At 46.4% G+C, this 18,405-nt stretch overlaps 1 protein-coding gene across 2 annotated transcripts; it reads left to right on the plus strand.

Moving 5' to 3' along the window:
• The first annotated feature begins 8,263 nt into the window (after positions 1–8,263).
• LOC9269803 (adenine DNA glycosylase) lies at positions 8,264–18,405 on the plus strand. 2 transcript variants are annotated; one of them, XR_010738667.1, is made up of 7 exons: positions 8,264–8,711; positions 8,833–8,892; positions 10,286–10,402; positions 10,503–10,597; positions 16,742–17,253; positions 17,723–17,854; positions 17,930–18,405. XR_010738667.1 is itself a non-coding variant. In XM_015763310.3 (7 exons), exons 1-7 carry the CDS (start codon positions 8,310–8,312, stop codon positions 18,017–18,019), a joined length of 1,380 nt encoding a protein of 459 aa, XP_015618796.1. In that variant the 5' UTR covers positions 8,264–8,309; the 3' UTR covers positions 18,020–18,405. The 2 variants fall into 2 exon arrangements, 1 of the variants encoding a protein (XP_015618796.1); XM_015763310.3 differs by having other exon boundaries at positions 17,751–17,854.

Raw genomic sequence — 18,405 nt, forward strand, 5'->3', positions numbered from 1 at the left:
TAAATCTTCATCATCAAACTGTACCTCCATCGACACTAGGTCGGCAACGATCTCCTTGAAGACCGATATGTGGTTCAACACAGAACCACTCTCCTGCAACTTGTGTGAGAATAACTTCATCTTGATATGCATCTTACTGGTTAGATCTTTAGACATGCAGATCGATTCCAGTTTGAGCCAAAGTTCTTCAGCAGTCTTTTCCTGCAACACTTCTTGCAAAATATCATTAGATAGAAGAAGTTGGATCAGCGACAGAGCCTTACGATCTTTCTGCTTCTCCTCAGCGGTCCACTCAGTCGTTTTCTTCTTCCCGAAGCTTTCCAGCGCCTCATCAAGATCCGAAGTTTGCGCCAGAACAGCCCGCATCTTGACTTGCCACAGCGAGAATCTCGTCTTGTAGTCTAGCAGCGGTAGATCATACTTCATCGACGCCATCGCGAAACCCTAATCCGAGAACAAGCTCTGATACCACTTGTTAGGAAAAGATAGGCGAACAAACGATAAAGAACAATAGATCAATCACAAAAGACATGAGATTTAACGTGGAAAACCCTCCCAAAACAGGAGAGAAAAAACCACGAGCGCCAGCCAGCAAAATATCTTCACTATATCTGAGGTGAGGTTACATCGCCGCACGGCGGCTTACAAGAGGTATATATATGGTGGAACCCTAAAAGGGATGACGATCCATACCGCGGGCGTCCCCAGGCACACAGCCCAATGGGGCAGCTATTAAGTGCAAATGAATTTGGATCACAACTCAACACGTGTTAGCTAGATAAAATAACTATTAATTTAGAATATCAGATTTTTATTGTATTATGACAAATATTTGATAGAGATCGACTAGCTAAGTATAATTTGGGATTTGCCGGCTCAGTCTTCGAAGATGCTCATAGGGGTAGGATTTGCGTGCGTGCGTCCATAAGGGTGAGTGTGCGTATGTTATGAGTTTCTGCGGTTTACTGTGTAATTCTAAAAAAAATACTTCAAATCTAAAATTTAAGATGTATTGGCTTTTTAAATGGCAAATTTATATTTTAACCATTGAATTTTTCTTTAACATATTATTAGCTACTAACGAATCGATATCATGTAAAAATATTTTCAAATACGAATCTTATGATAAACACTAAAGACTGATATTTTTAGTTTAATTATTAGTAAACGGTTTCAAATTAATATTGACTTTACTGACAAGGACACCTCGTAAATCTAGCCATGCATATAGTCCAGACCAAGTTATATTTAATAGATTTTATTGTATTATGACAAATATTTAATAGAGATCGACTAGCTGAGTATAATTTGGGTTTTGCCGGCTCAGTCTTCAAAGATGCTCATAGGGGTAGGGTTTATGTGTGTGCGTTCATAGGGGTGAGTGTACGTGCGTTGTGAGTATCTGCGTTGTACTGTGTAATTTTAAAAAAAAATACTTCAATTCTAAAATTTACGATGTATTGGCTTTTTAAATGGCAAGTTTATATTTTAGCCATTGAATTTCTTTACAACATATTATTAGCTACTAACGAATCAATATCATATAAATATATTTTCAAATACAAATCTGATGATAACTACGTGCATGACACTAAAGACTGATATTTTTAGTTTAATTATTAGTAAAATGTTTCAAATTAATATTGACTTTACTGACCCAGGACACCTCAAAAATCTGGAACCATCTACGCGTCGAGCGCCCTATGGTGTGGGGGGGAAATCGGGCGCTGACAGCATGACACCAATGCCACGCATGCGTGCAAAACCACTTTAAACTATTTTTTCTCTTAAATTATTTATCCAAATCATGATCCGAGTGCACCATTAAATTCGTTGCAATTAAATCGTTAAAACAAGACCACGCATGGATATATTCTGACGCAAAAATTTCTTAGCTTATTATTGAATTATTTTTACATGTTGCACGATGTTCCACCAAGTATATCAGAATAGTTTCACTAAGAAGATCGAAAATGTTTCAGTTGTTTAAATCGGGTGTTGTTTCACCTTATATAAAAACAATGTTTCAGTAAATAGTGAAAGAATGTTTTAGTTCACTTTAACATTAGATCTATATATAGTGAAACATTATGAATACACTAGGTGAAACATTTTTCGTGGAACAAAAAATGAAATGAATTTCCTTTAATAGAGGGTTTCCAAAATATGTGGGTGATTTGTTGCAAAAGAATGTTTCAGTTCACTGCAAAATTAGATCTATACATAGTGAAACATTGTAAGTACACTAGGTGAAACGTTTTTAGTGGAACAAAAAATAAAACAAATTCTCTTAATAGAGGGTTTCCAAAATATGTGGGTGATTTGTTGTAACGGAGTATGTGGTGGGGACACGTGGCAGGTGGGGGCATGGATATGTGGTAGGCCCATAGGGCACGTGCGCACGTGGTTGGGGGGGGGGCAGTGACTGATTTTCCCCCCCCCCCCCCCCCCCCCGGTCGACCGATCCTGAGCATTTCCGCATAAATCTAGCCATGCATATAGTCCGGACCAAGTTATATATGATAGTTTAGATTGAACTAAGGGTTCGTGTTAGCTAGATAAAATAACTATTAATTTAGAATATCAGATTGTATTGTATTATGACAAATATTTAATAGAGATCGACTAGCTGAGTATAATTTGGTCCTTTTATTGATTTGGATTTTCATAATTTCTATATTACCGAAAATACATAATTGAGTAAACTTACGGAGTACAACTTGGTATTAATTTGTTATTTTGGAAATGTTAAACCAAGATGAACTAGATTAATTATGGCTTCGTTCGTTTCATGCTTAGGAAGAAATATTTTCAGTGCACCCAAAAGTAGAAAGCCCATTAACACTTGAAAAATAAATTTATTTGATTTTTTTTAAGAAACTTCTATATGGATTTTTTTTTCTAAAAAGAATACTCCGTTTAGCCGTTTGGGAAGCACTGAAAATGAGGAAGTTGAAGTTTAGAGTTGGAGTATAGAACAGGGCCTAACTCTTTACAAATGTTCATTTAGTAATTCTGAATTTTAAAATTTTAAATTAGGGAAATAGCTTGAAAGCATATGAAAAAGGTACTAGGATGGAATATGGATAGACAAAATTCATAAAATCCGAAATTTGTAATTATTCTATCAATAAACAAATATTCTAGCTCAAATAAACCTGCTGTATGTTTCGCGTATAATGATTTGTCTTATTTTCTTCAGTACTATCACTAGAGAACATATGATAACATAGGAGTGTATATGGACCATAATTAATTTTCTGTACTACACAAATTGGCTAGCAATCATATTTGTGTGGTTAGAATCTCAATGTAGAATAGAAAGCTGGTTGTTAGCTAGTTGGGTGAAGGATAGGTCGGCAGAAGCCGCCAAACGAGATAGATAACGCGGGAGGAAGAAGGCCAATGCAACATTTGAAACTTCAAGTCCTATCTACATATCCGGTTGATTTTTCAATGGGAAGCATTCATTGGAAGCGCATGCTGGTTTGGATGAATTCTCGTCAATCAGATATAGCTTGTCTGGTTCATTTGGGTCTAACTATTTTGATGCTTATATGTCATCTCTTTGTTGAATATAATGTGTCATCTTTGACTTCATATAAACATCTTCTATTTTTGGATGACAATGACGGATAAGACATTAGATATGGTAGTCCTTCCTAAGAATGCAGTTTTTGAGTATTGACTAGAAATTTGTGTTGTTCTTCGGTTGTTTTATTTGTGAGTCCTTGTTTAATTAAGTTTTCTTTTTTCTTTTTTATAACACTGTGTGCATCTGATAGATATGTAGGCCGGGTGTAATTTTATTTTTTAATGAAATATTTTCGATTAGAAAAAAGAACTACATAGTTGCTGACCCAATGGAACGTCAATATAGACTACTCTTTTGGACAAAACATGTCAGCATGCGTGCAGACTTTGAAGTCTTCACGTTGGAAAGGATGTACGAACCTAGATTTAGATCAGTGGCAATAACGTGTTCAACTACAACTATAACAGTTACATAATAGAGCCATGTTCATAGCCAATGGTATTTATCTAAAATGCATTGGCACAGATAAGGACGGGTACCAACCACCCAAAAAACGTACCCTCTCCGTCAAAAAAAAAAAAAGACCAACTCTACGAATGAATCTGGACACGCATGTATCCAGATTCGTAGCTAGGATTAGGTTTTTTATGAGACGGAGTAGTACTGTCTTTATATATGAATTTGAATATATATTTAACTTTATGATTAAGAGTTACTATATATTTTATATATTTTGGATTAAATGTACACTATTGGAGAAATGATCTTTGCTCTGCTCGGTGGTCCGAAAACCACAATAGTCCCGGTTCAAATAGGAACCGAGACTAAAGATCATTTGTTGTCCCGGTTAAAAAGTGCAACGGAAATGGATGATCATTAGTCCCGGTTGGTGTTATCATCTTTAGTCCTGTTTGGTCCTCTGACAAGGTTTGTCAGGGGCCGAGGATCTTTAGTCTTTGTTGGTATTACCAACCGGGACTAAAGCTTGTCACATTTTTATATTCCTTCCTCCTCCAGCCCGAGCCATTGCTGCAAATTGGAGGTGGAAGGGAGGGAGGTGCTGTCCAAATTTTTTGTGAATGTGTTTTGGTGATAATATACAAATCAGAGGGATCGAAAATGTTAGTAACTCCATTCTCTAATGATGTATGCTTAGCATATTACATTTATAGCTTTGTGTTCTATACATTATTGTCTCTAACAAGGTTTATGGGCAGGGGTAGACGAGGGCGACGAGGACCTCACTGCTCCCTAGTCCTACCCACCTAACCATGGCCACCGACAAGTATAGAGAGTAAGAGATGAGATAGGGTAGAGGGGGATGTCAATGCCACGTGGGCTACATGCCACGTAGGCGTCACGTCAAAAAAACCAGCCTCCGTAGTGCCTTAGGATCTGTTTTGCATTGTTTTTGCAAGTTGGGGGGGGAGGATCAAGATTTCTTGTATTGCGATTTAGGGATGCAAAATTAAATTTGACGGGAATGATAAGGGACGTAAAATGAACTTCTTCCTCCTTCCCCTCCCTTACTTCCTTCACTCTCGCCACCGCCTCCTCTCCTTCCTTGCCTCCTCCGGCCTCGCCGCCGCCTCCTCTCCTCCCTCCCCACCGCTGTAGGGGTTGGTGGCGTTGTGGTCCTAAGCGAGGGCATCTCCATCGGATGGGTTGATGACAGTGTCGACGGCAGCGGGTGGGTGGAGGAGGAGGTGAGGTGAGGGCGTTCGGCGTGGGTGGCGGTGGTTGCCTCCTCCTCCCTCAGTGAGTTTTCTCCGGCCACACCTTCTCTACAAAACCCTGACATGTGGGGTCCACGTGCTGGTTCAACCAGTCAACGGGGTCAAAGATGTCACGTCGAACGAAACTGCCTTCCAAACCGTCTGAGGAGTCGATTTACAATGGTTTTGTGAGTTGGAGGACATGTTATACCTGGTTTTGTTGTTGAGGGATGCAATTCAACCAGGGGCATGAGATAAGGAACGCAAAATAGACTTATCTTCTTACTAATAAAGTGTTGGCCCATCAGCTAGACTACACACCAACTGAAGCCTTAACTTGAAACTGGCCGACTCCGATCAAATGCCGATTCAGCACGAATTAGGCCCTGTTTAGTTCTCAAACAAAATTTTTTATGCTGTCATATTGAATGTTTAGACATATGCATATATAGAGTATTAATTGTAGAAAAAAAACTAATTACACAATTCGCTAGAAAATTGCTACATTCTATTTATTTCTCCCTGAAAATAATTACACAGTTCAACTTAAAAAAAACTAATGACACAGTTCGTTACGTTCTTTTTATTTTCGGGCAAAAAATCGCCCACCTGTAAATAGCTAAGAGCAATGCAAGTTTTTTTTTATTAGGATTTGTGCCATATATGTATCATTGCCATATGAACCAGAACCAACCAAGGCTTCATGCATGTGTCAATTGTCGGGGCAAAACCTTGCCATATGAACAAAAAATATTTTTTTTCTTTCAATTGATTTTATGGCCGTTGAATTTGCACGGAAATTGGGATTTGTATCGACCACAGCCAGCACTTTTAGCAGTGATTACGACTCCTTAGAGGGCACCTGTAAGTTGATGATCTACCTGTCTTTTTTGTTTTTTTTCTTTGCTTTGGATTTCTTGTTCTAACTTCACTAAATCAGCTAGGAAGAATATTTATGCAAATTTATATACTCCTGCCTCTACCCTATACCACCGTCATCCGGTTGCCCTTATCCTGCTTGCTTCGAAGATGGATGAAATTGTCAGTCTTTGCTACAAAGTTCTCTTCCTGCTCGAAGCATATCAGGTACTACGATGCCTTTGTATGGGAGTGCGCCAAGTCTCCCAAGAACAGGTTGTGCCGGCCATTTGTTCTTCTCTGGCCATGGATCTGCTTCTGCATTGATCTTACTCGTTGGCTCCGGTGGTGAACATACAAGGTGTGGTTGGTTTTTTATTTTTCTTGCTGAGGCCTCAACTTTCCTCGCGAGGTCCCATTTGGGTTCGTGCCGAGGCATGATCTTTTGGAGCTCGCCATGACATCCTTGCTTTCATCGTCATTGTGTGCATCGACCAGGTAGTCGACTGTCGTCGACTAAACATAGCAAAGGATTCGATTGCTTTTTCTATTTCTTGTTAGGTCCTTCTTTGCATAATTCTAGGTCTATTTGTAACTTACTGATCTTCACGGGGCTTTTATGTAAAACAGGTTATACTCCAAGATTCTTTACATATAAATCCTGAGGCTGTACCCTCAGCTTGTCCTAAAAGAAATTATTGAGGTTATTCTTCATAATTCAAGAAAATAACATTTGCTATGAGCCTTCTCTCAATTTTATCTGTCAAATGAGCAAGATCCACTACCTTTGACCTTGTAGTTCCCATTGGAAGTCCTAGATATGTAAATGTAATAGTTCCTACTACACACCAAAAACACCGGCTAGTTGTTACACCTTTTTTTCTAGTACATTTAGAGATATTAAACTTCGGCTTATGAAAATTCAGTTTGAGGCCGGTGGACTAAGCAAAGTATTTAATAAAGCTTCAAGGAAAAAACAAGTTCATTCTGTGAAGCCCACATTAGGATTATAGTATCACGAGCATATTGAATAATTGGGAATCCGCCTCCATTATTCTCATTGATATGTTTGCATATCATTCCCATTTGAATGCCTTGTTAACAATGCTTTGGAGCAAATAAACTCCCAGGACTTGGAGCAAATAAGCTCCCCGGACAGTGGATTTCCCCGCCTTACTCCTCTTCTACACTTTAAGGAGTTTGGAACTCCATCGAGAAGCATTGAGGTATAGGCAGTTATAAAAATAAAAATGATATATACCAATTACAACCATTTGGTTGGAAACCCCATATGCTTCATAATCTCTAAAACAACTTCATGCTCAATAATGGTGTCAAAGGTATTTTCAAAATCCAACTTTAAGATTACAATCAAATTGGTTAAAAAAAATGAAACTAGGCCAGCACATATGGCATGTAGCTCACTATAAGAAAAAGGCCTAACACAACTTGTATCATGTACATCCGCACGAGACGAGTATGGGTGAAATATGTGCCCATAGTTACGTAGGTGATTTGGTGGCTCGCAATATAAGCGTGGCATCTAGTTAATGGAATCTTCAATGTTCCATCCAAAAAAGTATGCTTTTGGTTGAATTTCATTGCTAAATTTTTGAGCCTTCCTAGACCACTCGGTCTTCGACAATTTCTACTCAAGATTCTAGGCATTTCAAAATTTGTCATCTCATTTTTTTTACCGGGAATTTGTCATCTCATTTGGCTAGATTTCAAAATTGCAAACACCAAGTGAAGTGAGCATAGCTCAATTGTTTAAGTTCCTAAGTGGAACCTGGCCACTCAGTGAAAATATCTATGTTGACTTGATTAATCTTAAAATATAATGGTCCAATCTTCGAATGTACTCATAAAGATTTGCTAATGATAGATTAATTAGGCTTAATAAATTCGTCTCGCAATTTTCTAGCGATATCTATAATTTGTTTTATTATTAGACTACGTTTAATACTTCAAATGTATAAATGTATATCCGTATATCCGATGTGACAACCAAACCTAAAACTTTTCCCTAACTAAACGAAGCCTATATTTCGAAAAAAAAAAAACTTGCAAACACCCATCGTAAGTAGGCCCTCCCGAAATACTTATTTCATTTCTTTCCTCGATAAGTTTTTTTTTTCTCGCTGGCGCCAAGCTCGTCAATTCAAAAAATTCAAAAATAAAAAATCCGCCCTTTCGCATCCATGGCCAAGAACCCCAAGGCGGCCAAGAACCGCCGCCCCACGACGCGGAGACCTCGCGCCGCCGCCGCCGCCGCCACCGCCTCCGCCTCCGCGGACATCGAGGACCTGGCGCCGCCGTCCGGGTGCAGGGCAGCAGTGGGGCTCACCACGGCCGCCGCGGCGGTGCGCGCGGAGCTGCTGCGGTGGTACGACGCCAACCGGCGCGACCTGCCATGGCGGCGCGCCGCGGAGCCGGCGGGGAGCGGGAGCGGGAGCGGGCGCGGCGAGGAGAAGAGGGCGTACGCGGTGTGGGTGTCGGAGGTGATGCTGCAGCAGACGCGGGTGCCCGTGGTGGTCGACTACTACTCCCGGTGGATGGCCCGCTGGCCCACCGTGGACAGCCTCGCCGCTGCCACGCAGGAGGTGAGACAAGAGAAATTATCTCTCCTCCACCATCGCTGGAAAAGGAAATGTAAAGTTTGATGCTGTGTGTGGGAGAGTGGTAATCGAGTTCTTGATTTGTGGTTGCCGCCGATTGTTGCAGGAGGTGAACGAGATGTGGGCGGGGCTCGGGTATTACCGGAGGGCTCGATTTCTTCTCGAGGTGAGTAGTGAGTTGATTGATCACGAATTCACTGTCGAAACGACGGGGATTGGGATGGGGTTCACTTGTTCAGTGCGTTCTGCGGAAGAATTTTTCAGCTTTTGACAGCGCCCACGAACCGTTTGATGTTTTGTCTATAGGAGAGATTTTATTTGGAATCCGTTTTGTGTCTGATAAAGGAGGGGATTATTGCTACTAGTTTGTGATGTTTGCTGCATTGTTTTCGCTGCCAATCTCATGTGAAGTTATCAGTTCATCTGGTGAAGATTTGGCTAGTTTGGGTGGAAGAACTGACAAGAACATCAGCAGAAATCATCCTTTTTCTTCACATTTGTATTCAGTTTACAATTAGCACTTCATGGTCATAGTAAGTTAAAAATACTTAAGAGTAAAGTCCATCACCGGTCCCTAAACTTGTACCGCTGTGTCATCCCGGTCCTTAAACTCTCAAATCGACCGTTCAGGTCCTTAAACTTGTTCGATTGTGTTATCCCGGTCCCTAAACTTGCATATCACTCGTTTAGGTCCTCCAACTTGTTCAGCTGTGTCACCCCGGTCCCTAAACTTGGATTTGAATATGATCTGGGTCAAATAGGATGGTCTAAAGACTTTACATTAAAAATAATTCATAACTTTTTCATGTGAACTCTAATGAAGACAAACTTTATATGAAACTTGTAGCCATCGACGCAATCTACAACTTTGTAGTTGATTTTTTTTTATTTTAAGTCATTTTTTGTCCCAAAATGTAATTTTAAAATTAAAATTTCAAAATCTATAAACATGCAACAATATTTTGGGACCCTAAACAGTTTTAATTCAAAAACTTTTCAACTACAAAGTTGTAGGTCGCGTCGAGAGTTACAATTTTGATATAAAGTTTGTCTTCATTAGAGTTCACATGAAAAAGTTATGAATTATTTTTTGATATAAAGTTTTTAGACCGTCCTGTTTAGGGACTGAGGTGACACAACTGAACAAGTTGGAGGACCTAAACGAGTGATCTGCAAGTTTAGGGACCGGGATGAACAGTCGAACAAGTTTGAGGACCTGAATGGTCGATTTGCGAGTTTAGGGACCGGGATGACATAACGGTACAAGTTTAGGGACTGGGGATGGACTTTACTCAATACTTAATGATGTTAAAATGTTTTACTTTTATCGTTTATGCAGCACACAGTTCGTTTCAATCTTTCTTGCTGAAGCACTGTTATGTGCATGCAATGTTTTTCCTTGAAAGATGAAATGAATGAATAAGTACCTCTGCATCTATGTACACAGTGTTGGGCAACTAATAGAAATTGTTGGTAGGGAGCAATGCATTATTTTGGGCATGTATTTTAGTTGAATCTCTTTGTAGCTCAGTAAGATTTTGCTTTTTGTTGCAAAGTAGGGAGCAAAGCAAATTGTTGAAAAAGGCGAGTTCCCTCGCACAGCATCAGCACTCCGTGAAGTTCGTGGCATTGGGGATTACACAGCAGGAGCCATTGCTTCCATAGCCTTCAATGAGGTTGTGTTCCACATAATTTATATCCTATTGAAATCACCATGGCTATGATCCTTTACATCCTCACATGATAAGTTGATAACACAACTTCTTGCTAATATAGGTTGTCCCTGTTGTGGATGGAAATGTCCGAGTTATCAGCAGGCTTTACGCTATTCCTGATAACCCAAAAGAATCCTCAACTGTGAAGAGATTCTGGTCAGCAACTATCTTTATCGATCACTGTAAAACTGTACACACACATATATATATCCATGTATGTGCCATGACTTACACTAAATTAGCACTAAAATTCATCCTTACTGCATTTCATCATTTTGCACAACATTGAATTATACTGATAAGCAATTTCAGCCAAAATGTGTAAGTTCATATAACCAATTTGCACTTGTTGGATAAGTCTTTGTGGTCCTTTGTCGTGATTCTTCTTTTTGCTTTTGGGTAGTTTCACCTTTTTCAGGACAGCATCTACCCTTTAGCATATTTTTCAGTTGCTAGGACAGCTGCGGTTAGTAGGACAGCAGCAGTTAGCATCTCCTTTATGCCTCCTTTATGCTTTATTCAGTTTGGATGCCCTCTAGGACAGCATCCCATTCAAATTTCGAATTTTAGACTAGGAGGGTGCAGCAATAGGCTAGCAGCCAGCTATGGCTATATATATATGTATCCAACCTCCCTCGGGTAGGTATGGCTTTTGTGTTTAGTGAATGAAGAAAACCAGAAAATCGCCCCATCTCGAGTGCCATCCTCTTCTCAATGAGAGTAACCATTGAAATTCTAAAATCTGGTATCAGAGCCACACTTTCCTGTAGGCTAAACATCTCTTGTTCCACCCCTTCCCAAGCTCGGTTGAGCTCTCAGCCAGCAGCAGCAGCAGCACCAGTTGCTCCTCCTTCCCCTTTCCCTTCCTCCTCTCCACGCAGCAGCCCCCCGGAGGTGCACCATGTCCGACGCTCGGTCTCGCCGTTCGGTTGCCTCGAGCACTCGGCGTCAGCAGGACGCCGAGCTCGCCGCAGCAGAAGAGCGCAGGCGAGCAACGGCTCGGACCGGTGCAGCAGCAGCGAGGGCGGCCAGACTGGCGGCAGCGGAGTTGGCAGCAGCCAGGGCGGAGGCGGAGGCGGAGGCGGCGGAAGATGCGGCACGTGCGGCGGAGGTAGAGGTTGAGACCTTGCGCAGCAGCATCAACGGCTCCATCGCCGGCGACATCACCGCCGACAGGGAGCTTGAGGAGCTGGCAAGAGGAAGGGCACGGGAGCGAGCAGAGCGGTGGGTAGCAGCCCACCTCCATGGCGGCGGCGGCGGCCCAAGGGACCGCGCGCCCGCCGACGGGAACCCAAACGGGCGCGAGCGTGCTGGCGGTAGCCCGGAGCCCGCACGCGGCCCTCGCAGGCAGCACGGCTCTCTCTCCCCTGACCGGCGCCATGGTCACCACGGCGTCCAGACGGTGGTCAGGGACTTTGGTCCCGGCGGTGGGTGGCCTACCCTCACCAAAACCAACTACATCGAGTGGGCCGCGGTGATGAGGGTGAGGCTCCAGGTGCGGCATGTGGGAGGCAGTCCGGTACGGTGACGTCGACTACGATGAGGATCGGCGGGCACTGGATGCCCTCATCGCTGCAGTCCCGCCCGAGATGCAGTTCTCGCTTTCCCAGAAGCGGACTGCCAAGGAGGCCTGGGACGCCATCGCTGCGGCACGCATCGGCAGCGACCGCGCCCGCAAGTCCACACTGCAGGCACTCCGCAAGGAGTGGGAGAACCTGGCCTTCAAGCCAGGTGAGGATGTTGATGACTTTGCTCTCCGTCTCAACACTCTCTTGCAGAAAATGGTGCAGTACGGTGACGACACCTACGACGAGGAGAGAGCTGTCGAGAAGCTCTTCCGCTGCGTCCCTGAGAAGTACAGGCAGATCGCTCGCTCGATCGAATCTCTGTTGGACCTCTCCACGATGTCGATCGAGGAGGCGTTAGGTCGCCTCAAGGTCGTCGATGGTGATGAGCCACAGCCTCTCTCGGGGCCCATCACCATCGGCGGGAAGCTCCATCTCACTCGGGAGCAGTGGGAGGCCTCTCAAGGTGACAGGAGGAAGGGGGAGTCATCTTCCCCGACAGGCGGCCGTAAGCCGCGCAAGGCGCGGGGAGGTGTCCAGCTACGGTGGGCGCGAAGACGTGCCGAGGGTGGCGCCCGCAGAGGTGCCCAGGGCGTTGCCACCGGCAACCACAAGCCGGCACGAGACGACGCCTGCCGCAACTGTGGCAAGCTTGGCCATTGGGCCAAAGACTGTCAACAGCCACGACGTGGCCAGGCCCACGTCGCACGGGTGGAGGAAGAGCCGGCTCTGCTCCTGGCTCACGCAAGCATCGAGCTACCTCCAGCGGCACCGGCCGCAGCGGCTTTCCTCCACCTTGATGAGCCGAAGGTACTCGTCTCCCTCTGCAACGGCTCCAGCAACGACAAGGCTGATGGGTGGTACCTCGACACCGGCGCCACCCATCACATGACCGGCCGACGGGAGTTCTTCACCGAGTTCGACTCTAGCGTCCGAGGCTCCGTCAAGTTCGGGGACGCCTCCGGCGTGGAGATCAAGGGTGTTGGCTCCGTCACCTTCACCGCCAAGTCCGGTGAGCACAGGCTGCTCACTGGAGTCTACTACATCCCCGCATTGAGGAATTCTATCATCAGCGTGGGACAGCTGGATGAGAACGGCTCACGCGTGATGGTCGAGGACGGACTCATGAGGATTTGGGATCGCCGTCGTCGCCTTCTTGCCAAGGTAACCAGAGGCACTAATCGACTCTACATCCTCAGCGCGCAGGTCGCACAACCAGTTTGCCTCGCCGCTCGTCGGGACGACGAGGCGTGGCAGTGGCACGAGCGCTTCGGGCACCTCCACTTCGAGGCCCTGAAGCAGCTCAGTGCCAAGGAGATGGTGCGAGGCATGCCGTGCCTTGACCACGTGGAGCAGCTCTGCGACGTCTGCGTGGTGACGAAGCAGCGGCGGCTCCCCTTTCCCCAGCAGACGAGCTTCCGAGCCAAAAAGCGGCTCGAGCTCGTGCACGAGGACTTGTGTGGCCCAGTGACACCGGCCACACCAGGAGGACGACGTTACTTCCTACTGCTCGTCGACGACCTCTCCCGCTACATGTGGGTGATGGTCCTCGGCAGCAAGGGAGAGGCTGCGGACGCCATCAGGCATGCGCAGGCTGCTGCAGAGGCAGAGTGCGGCCGCAAGCTGCGCGTGCTGCGCACCGACAACGGCGGCGAATTCACAGCGGCTGAATTCGCGTCGTACTGCGCTGATGAGGGCATTCAGCGCCACTACACCACGCCGTACAGCCCGCAGCAGAACGGCGTCGTCGAGCGGCGCAACCAGACGGTTGTGGGGATGGCTCGGGCCCTCCTCAAGCAGAGGGGGATGCCGGCCATCTTCTGGGGGGAGGTGGTGGTGACGGCCGCCTACATCCTCAACCGCTCGCCTACCAAGGCCCTCGATGGCAGGACACCGTACGAGGCTTGGCATGGGCGCAAGCCGGCGGTCTCCCACCTGCGGGTCTTCGGCTGCCTCGCGTTCGCTAAGGAGCTTGGCCACATCGGCAAGCTCGACGACAGGAGCACCCCAGGGGTGTTCATCGGCTATGCAGAGGGCTCGAAGGCCTACCGCATCCTCGACCCGGAGACACAGCGTGTGCGCACTGCGCGTGACGTTGTGTTCGATGAAGGGCGAGGGTGGGTATGGGACAAGGCGGTGGACGATGGTTCGATTCCGACGTACGACGACTTCACCGTCGAGTACGTCCACTTCGAGGGAGCTGGGGGAGTAGGCAGCTCTTCTTCACCTAGCGTGTCTACCCTAGCCCCTGAATCTCCACCGACTCCAACACCAACACACCCTCGGGCCACGACTTCGACTACGACGAGCTCTTCGTCGACACCACCCCAGCCAGTGACTCCACATGCTCCAGTACCAACAGCCACTCCTCCAAGCACGTCTACTCTGACGCCAGCTCGTGTTGAGCGTAGCCCGGTGGAGTTCGCTACTCCGCTCTCCCACGACGGGGAGCGCATCGACGCGTACAACGACGGCGAGCAGCTACGGTACCGTACGATGGAGGATCTTCTCGGCGACCAGCCGGTGCCGGGACTGGTGCCTCGCGACCTAGAGGCGCAGTTGCACCTTGCGTGCGACGACGGTGAGCCTCGGTCTTTTGCAGAGGCCGAGAAACACGCGGCATGGCGTGCCGCGATGCAGTCGGAGATGGACGCGGTTCAGGAGAACCGCACCTGGGAGCTTGCTGACCTCCCTCGTGGTCACCGCGCGATCACCCTTAAGTGGGTGTTCAAGCTAAAGAGGGATGAAGCCGGAGCCATCATCAAGCACAAGGCTCGCTTGGTGGCACGCGGTTTCGTGCAGCAGGAGGGGATCGACTACGACGATGCCTTCGCTCCCGTGGCACGGATGGAGTCCGTGCGACTCCTTCTTGCGCTGGCTGCTCAGGAAGGCTGGGGCGTCCATCACATGGACGTCAAGTCGGCGTTTCTAAACGGCGACTTGAAGGAGGAGGTCTACGTGCACCAGCCGCCGGGATTTGTGATCCCCGGCAAGGAGGGCAAGGTGCTACGCCTGCACAAGGCCCTCTACGGCTTGCAGCAGGCACCGAGGGCGTGGAATGCCAAGTTGGATTCCACGCTCAAGGGGATGGGCTTCGAGCAAAGCCCGCACGAGGCGGCCATCTACCGGCGGGGCAATGGAGGAAATGCCTTGCTGGTGGGTGTCTACGTCGACGACTTAGTGATCACCGGCACCAAGGATGCGGAGGTCGCGGCGTTCAAGGAGGAGATGAAGGCCACCTTCCAGATGAGTGATCAGGGGCCTCTCTCCTTCTACCTGGGGATCGAAGTGCACAAGGACAACTCCGGGATCACGCTTCGACAGACCGCCTACGCCAAGCGCGTCGTTGAGCTGGCTGGGCTCACCGATTGCAACCCAGCTCTCACTCCGATGGAGGAGAGACTGAAGCTGAGCCGCGACAGCACGGCGGAGGAGGTGGATGCTACACAGTACCGACGTCTTGTGGGGAGCCTTCGCTACCTCACCCACACACGGCCGGACTTGGCCTTCTCCGTCGGCTACGTCAGTCGGTTCATGCAGCGACCGACGACGGAGCACCAGCAGGCTGTGAAGAGGATCATCCGCTACGTTGCGGGGACTCTCGACCACGGTCTCTACTACCCAAGGTGTCCTGGCAAGGCACACTTCGTCGGGTACAGCGACAGCGACCACGCCGGCGACATCGACACCAGCAAGAGCACGAGCGGGATTCTCTTCTTCCTCGGCAAGTGCCTCGTTAGCTGGCAGTCGGTCAAGCAGCAGGTGGTGGCCCTGTCCAGCTGCGAGGCCGAGTACATGGCGGCCTCCGCCGCTTCGACCCAGGCGCTCTGGCTTGCTCGACTGCTTAGTGATCTCCTCGGCAGAGACACTGGAACGGTGGAGCTCAGGGTGGATAGCAAGTCTGCTCTAGCCCTGGCAAAAAACCCCGTTTTTCACGAACGGAGCAAGCACATCCGGGTGAGGTACCACTTCATCCGAAGCTACTTGGAGGAAGGGAGCATCAAGGCGAGCTACATCAACACCAAGGACCAGCTTGCGGACTTGCTCACCAAGCCTCTTGGGAGGATCAAGTTCCTCGAGCTCTGCTCCAGGATCGGGATGGCCCAACTTCCCCACAAGACGACGCACAAGACTTAGGGGGAGAATGTTGGATAAGTCTTTGTGGTCCTTGGTCATGATTCTTCTTTTTGCTTTTGGGTAGTTTCACCTTTTTCAGGACAGCATCTACCCTTTAGCATATTTTTCAGTTGCTAGGACAGCTGCGGTTAGTAGGACAGCAGCAGTTAGCATCTCCTTTATGCCTCCTTTATGCTTTATTCAGTTTGGATGCCCTCTAGGACAGCATCCCATTCAAATTTCGAATTTTAGACTAGGAGGGTGCAGCAATAGGCTAGCAGCCAGCTATGGCTATATATATATATGTATCCAACCTCTCTCGGGTAGGTATGACTTTTGTGTTTAGTGAATAAAGAAAACCAGAAAATCGCCCCCATCTCGAGTGCCATCCTCTTCTCAATGAGAGTAACCATTGAAATTCTAACAGCACTACGATTTACAAGCTCAATTTACAGTTCCCTGATCCCCATTCAAGTGCAAACCTTATCTGTAAATGGCTGTATTTTGAACTTCCATATGATACCGTTTTCCCATACAGCTTTTTCAGAATTAGAAGCTTTATATTGATCTGAAAACTTCCAAATTGCATAGACTTTGAACATCATTTCCTTGATCACAGGCAGCTCACTGGTGAACTGGTCGACCCTTCTAGGCCAGGAGACTTCAACCAAGCAATTATGGAACTAGGAGCAACACTCTGCAGAAAGACGAAGCCCGGTTGCTCCCAGTGCCCTGTCTCCAACCACTGCCAAGCACTCACACTTTCCAACCAAAGTGCTTCCGTAAAAGTTACAGACTACCCACGAGTGGTTCCAAAAGCCAAGCCACGGTCTGATTTTGCTGCTGTTTGTGTTGTTCAAATCAATGATAATCTCTTTCTATTGATCAAGAGGCCAGAAGAGGGCCTGCTCGCTGGGCTCTGGGAGTTCCCATCTGTTCTTGTGAGCGAAGAGAAGACTGATGTGCTGAATAGGAGAAAAGAGATGGACAAATATTTGAAGCAGGTCCTTAGCATAGATGTTAAAAGGAGATCCAGTGTGATCCTCAGGGAAGATGTTGGCCAACATGTTCACATTTTCTCTCACATTCGCCTGACGATGTTTGTTGAGCTGATGATTTTGAACCTCAAAGGTAATCATTTGTTGTCCATACTAGCAGTTATTCATTTTTGTTTAGCTACACTCTATTATTCATTCAGGCAAAATTGGTTATATAGCATCGAAAGTTCACGTTTTTTGTTTTATAGCACCGAAAGATACCGGTTCACTTTAATAGCACCCAAAGTTCACCATATTCCCATTTTTAACACTTCCGTCAATTCTCGGTCGTTTTTCGTTCGTCTTGATCGAGCCACACACACGATATGACGTTTCTACCCCTCACAAGTACAAGTAGAATGCATGTCAATGAGGGGTAGAAACGTCATATCGTGTGCGTGGCTGGGTCAATAGCGATCAAGACGGACGGAAAAATTGACGGAAGTGTTAAAAATGGGAACGGGGTGAACTTTGGGTGCTATTAAAGTGAACCGGTATCTTTCGGTGCTATAAAACCAAAAACGTGAACTTTCGATGCCATATAACCAATTTTGCCCATTCAGGCAAAATTGCCTAATTTCTTCACTGTAGATGATGGGGATAAATTATGCATGGAGGGACAAGATAACAGCAAACTGAGATTCATTGACGAAAATGCAGTCGACTCAATAGGATTGATATCAGGGATCCGGAAGGTACGCACAAATTCAATGTGGTAAAAATATTTCCTCAGAGTTTGGTTAAAATTGTAAGATGAATGCTCACTTCAGGTGTACAACATGGTCAAGGCCTTCAAGGAGAAGAGGCCGAAAGAGCAGAGCCAAGTACCATCGAGGAAAAGGAGTAGACGGCTGAAGTAGCAAATCTTCAGAACTAAATGCAGAAGTAACATAACTGCAGAAGCAACTAGTCAATAACTGAATGCTGATATTATCTTGTAGTTGTACTGTGTATTTGTGCTGCTCACTCAACTAAATTGGCCGCATATTGCTGCATTTTGGCAAAGCTGACCGTGAGTTAGTAGTTTATCTTAGGTGGAGGGGAGCACGGGAAAAAAAGAGAAGGGAGAAAAAAAAATCCATATCATCGTCTACGTGGCGTGTCACGTAGATAAGACCACGGTCAAACGGGGATTTAGATCGGAATGATACAATAAACCAAATTTAGGGGTCCTGATGTATGCTTTGCAAGTTCGTGGAACTAAGTGAAATCTCATAACAAGTTTAAGGATCGCTGGTGTATTTTA

Source organism: Oryza sativa, chromosome 12, assembly GCF_034140825.1.
Source record: "Oryza sativa Japonica Group chromosome 12, ASM3414082v1".
In the NCBI taxonomy this organism is placed as follows: domain Eukaryota; kingdom Viridiplantae; phylum Streptophyta; class Magnoliopsida; order Poales; family Poaceae; genus Oryza; species Oryza sativa.

What these genes read in the sequence shown, in the direction of transcription:
- LOC9269803 (XM_015763310.3), top strand. Translation starts at nt 8,310, where the DNA reads ATGGCCAAGAACCCCAAGGCGGCCAAGAACCGCCGCCCCACGACGCGG. An exon ending in CTTCCATAGCCTTCAATGAG is followed by an intron (nt 10,403 to 10,502) that starts GTTGTGTTCCAC and finishes TTGCTAATATAG; the next exon opens with GTTGTCCCTGTTGTGGATGG. An exon ending in TGATATCAGGGATCCGGAAG is followed by an intron (nt 17,855 to 17,929) that starts GTACGCACAAAT and finishes TGCTCACTTCAG; the next exon opens with GTGTACAACATGGTCAAGGC.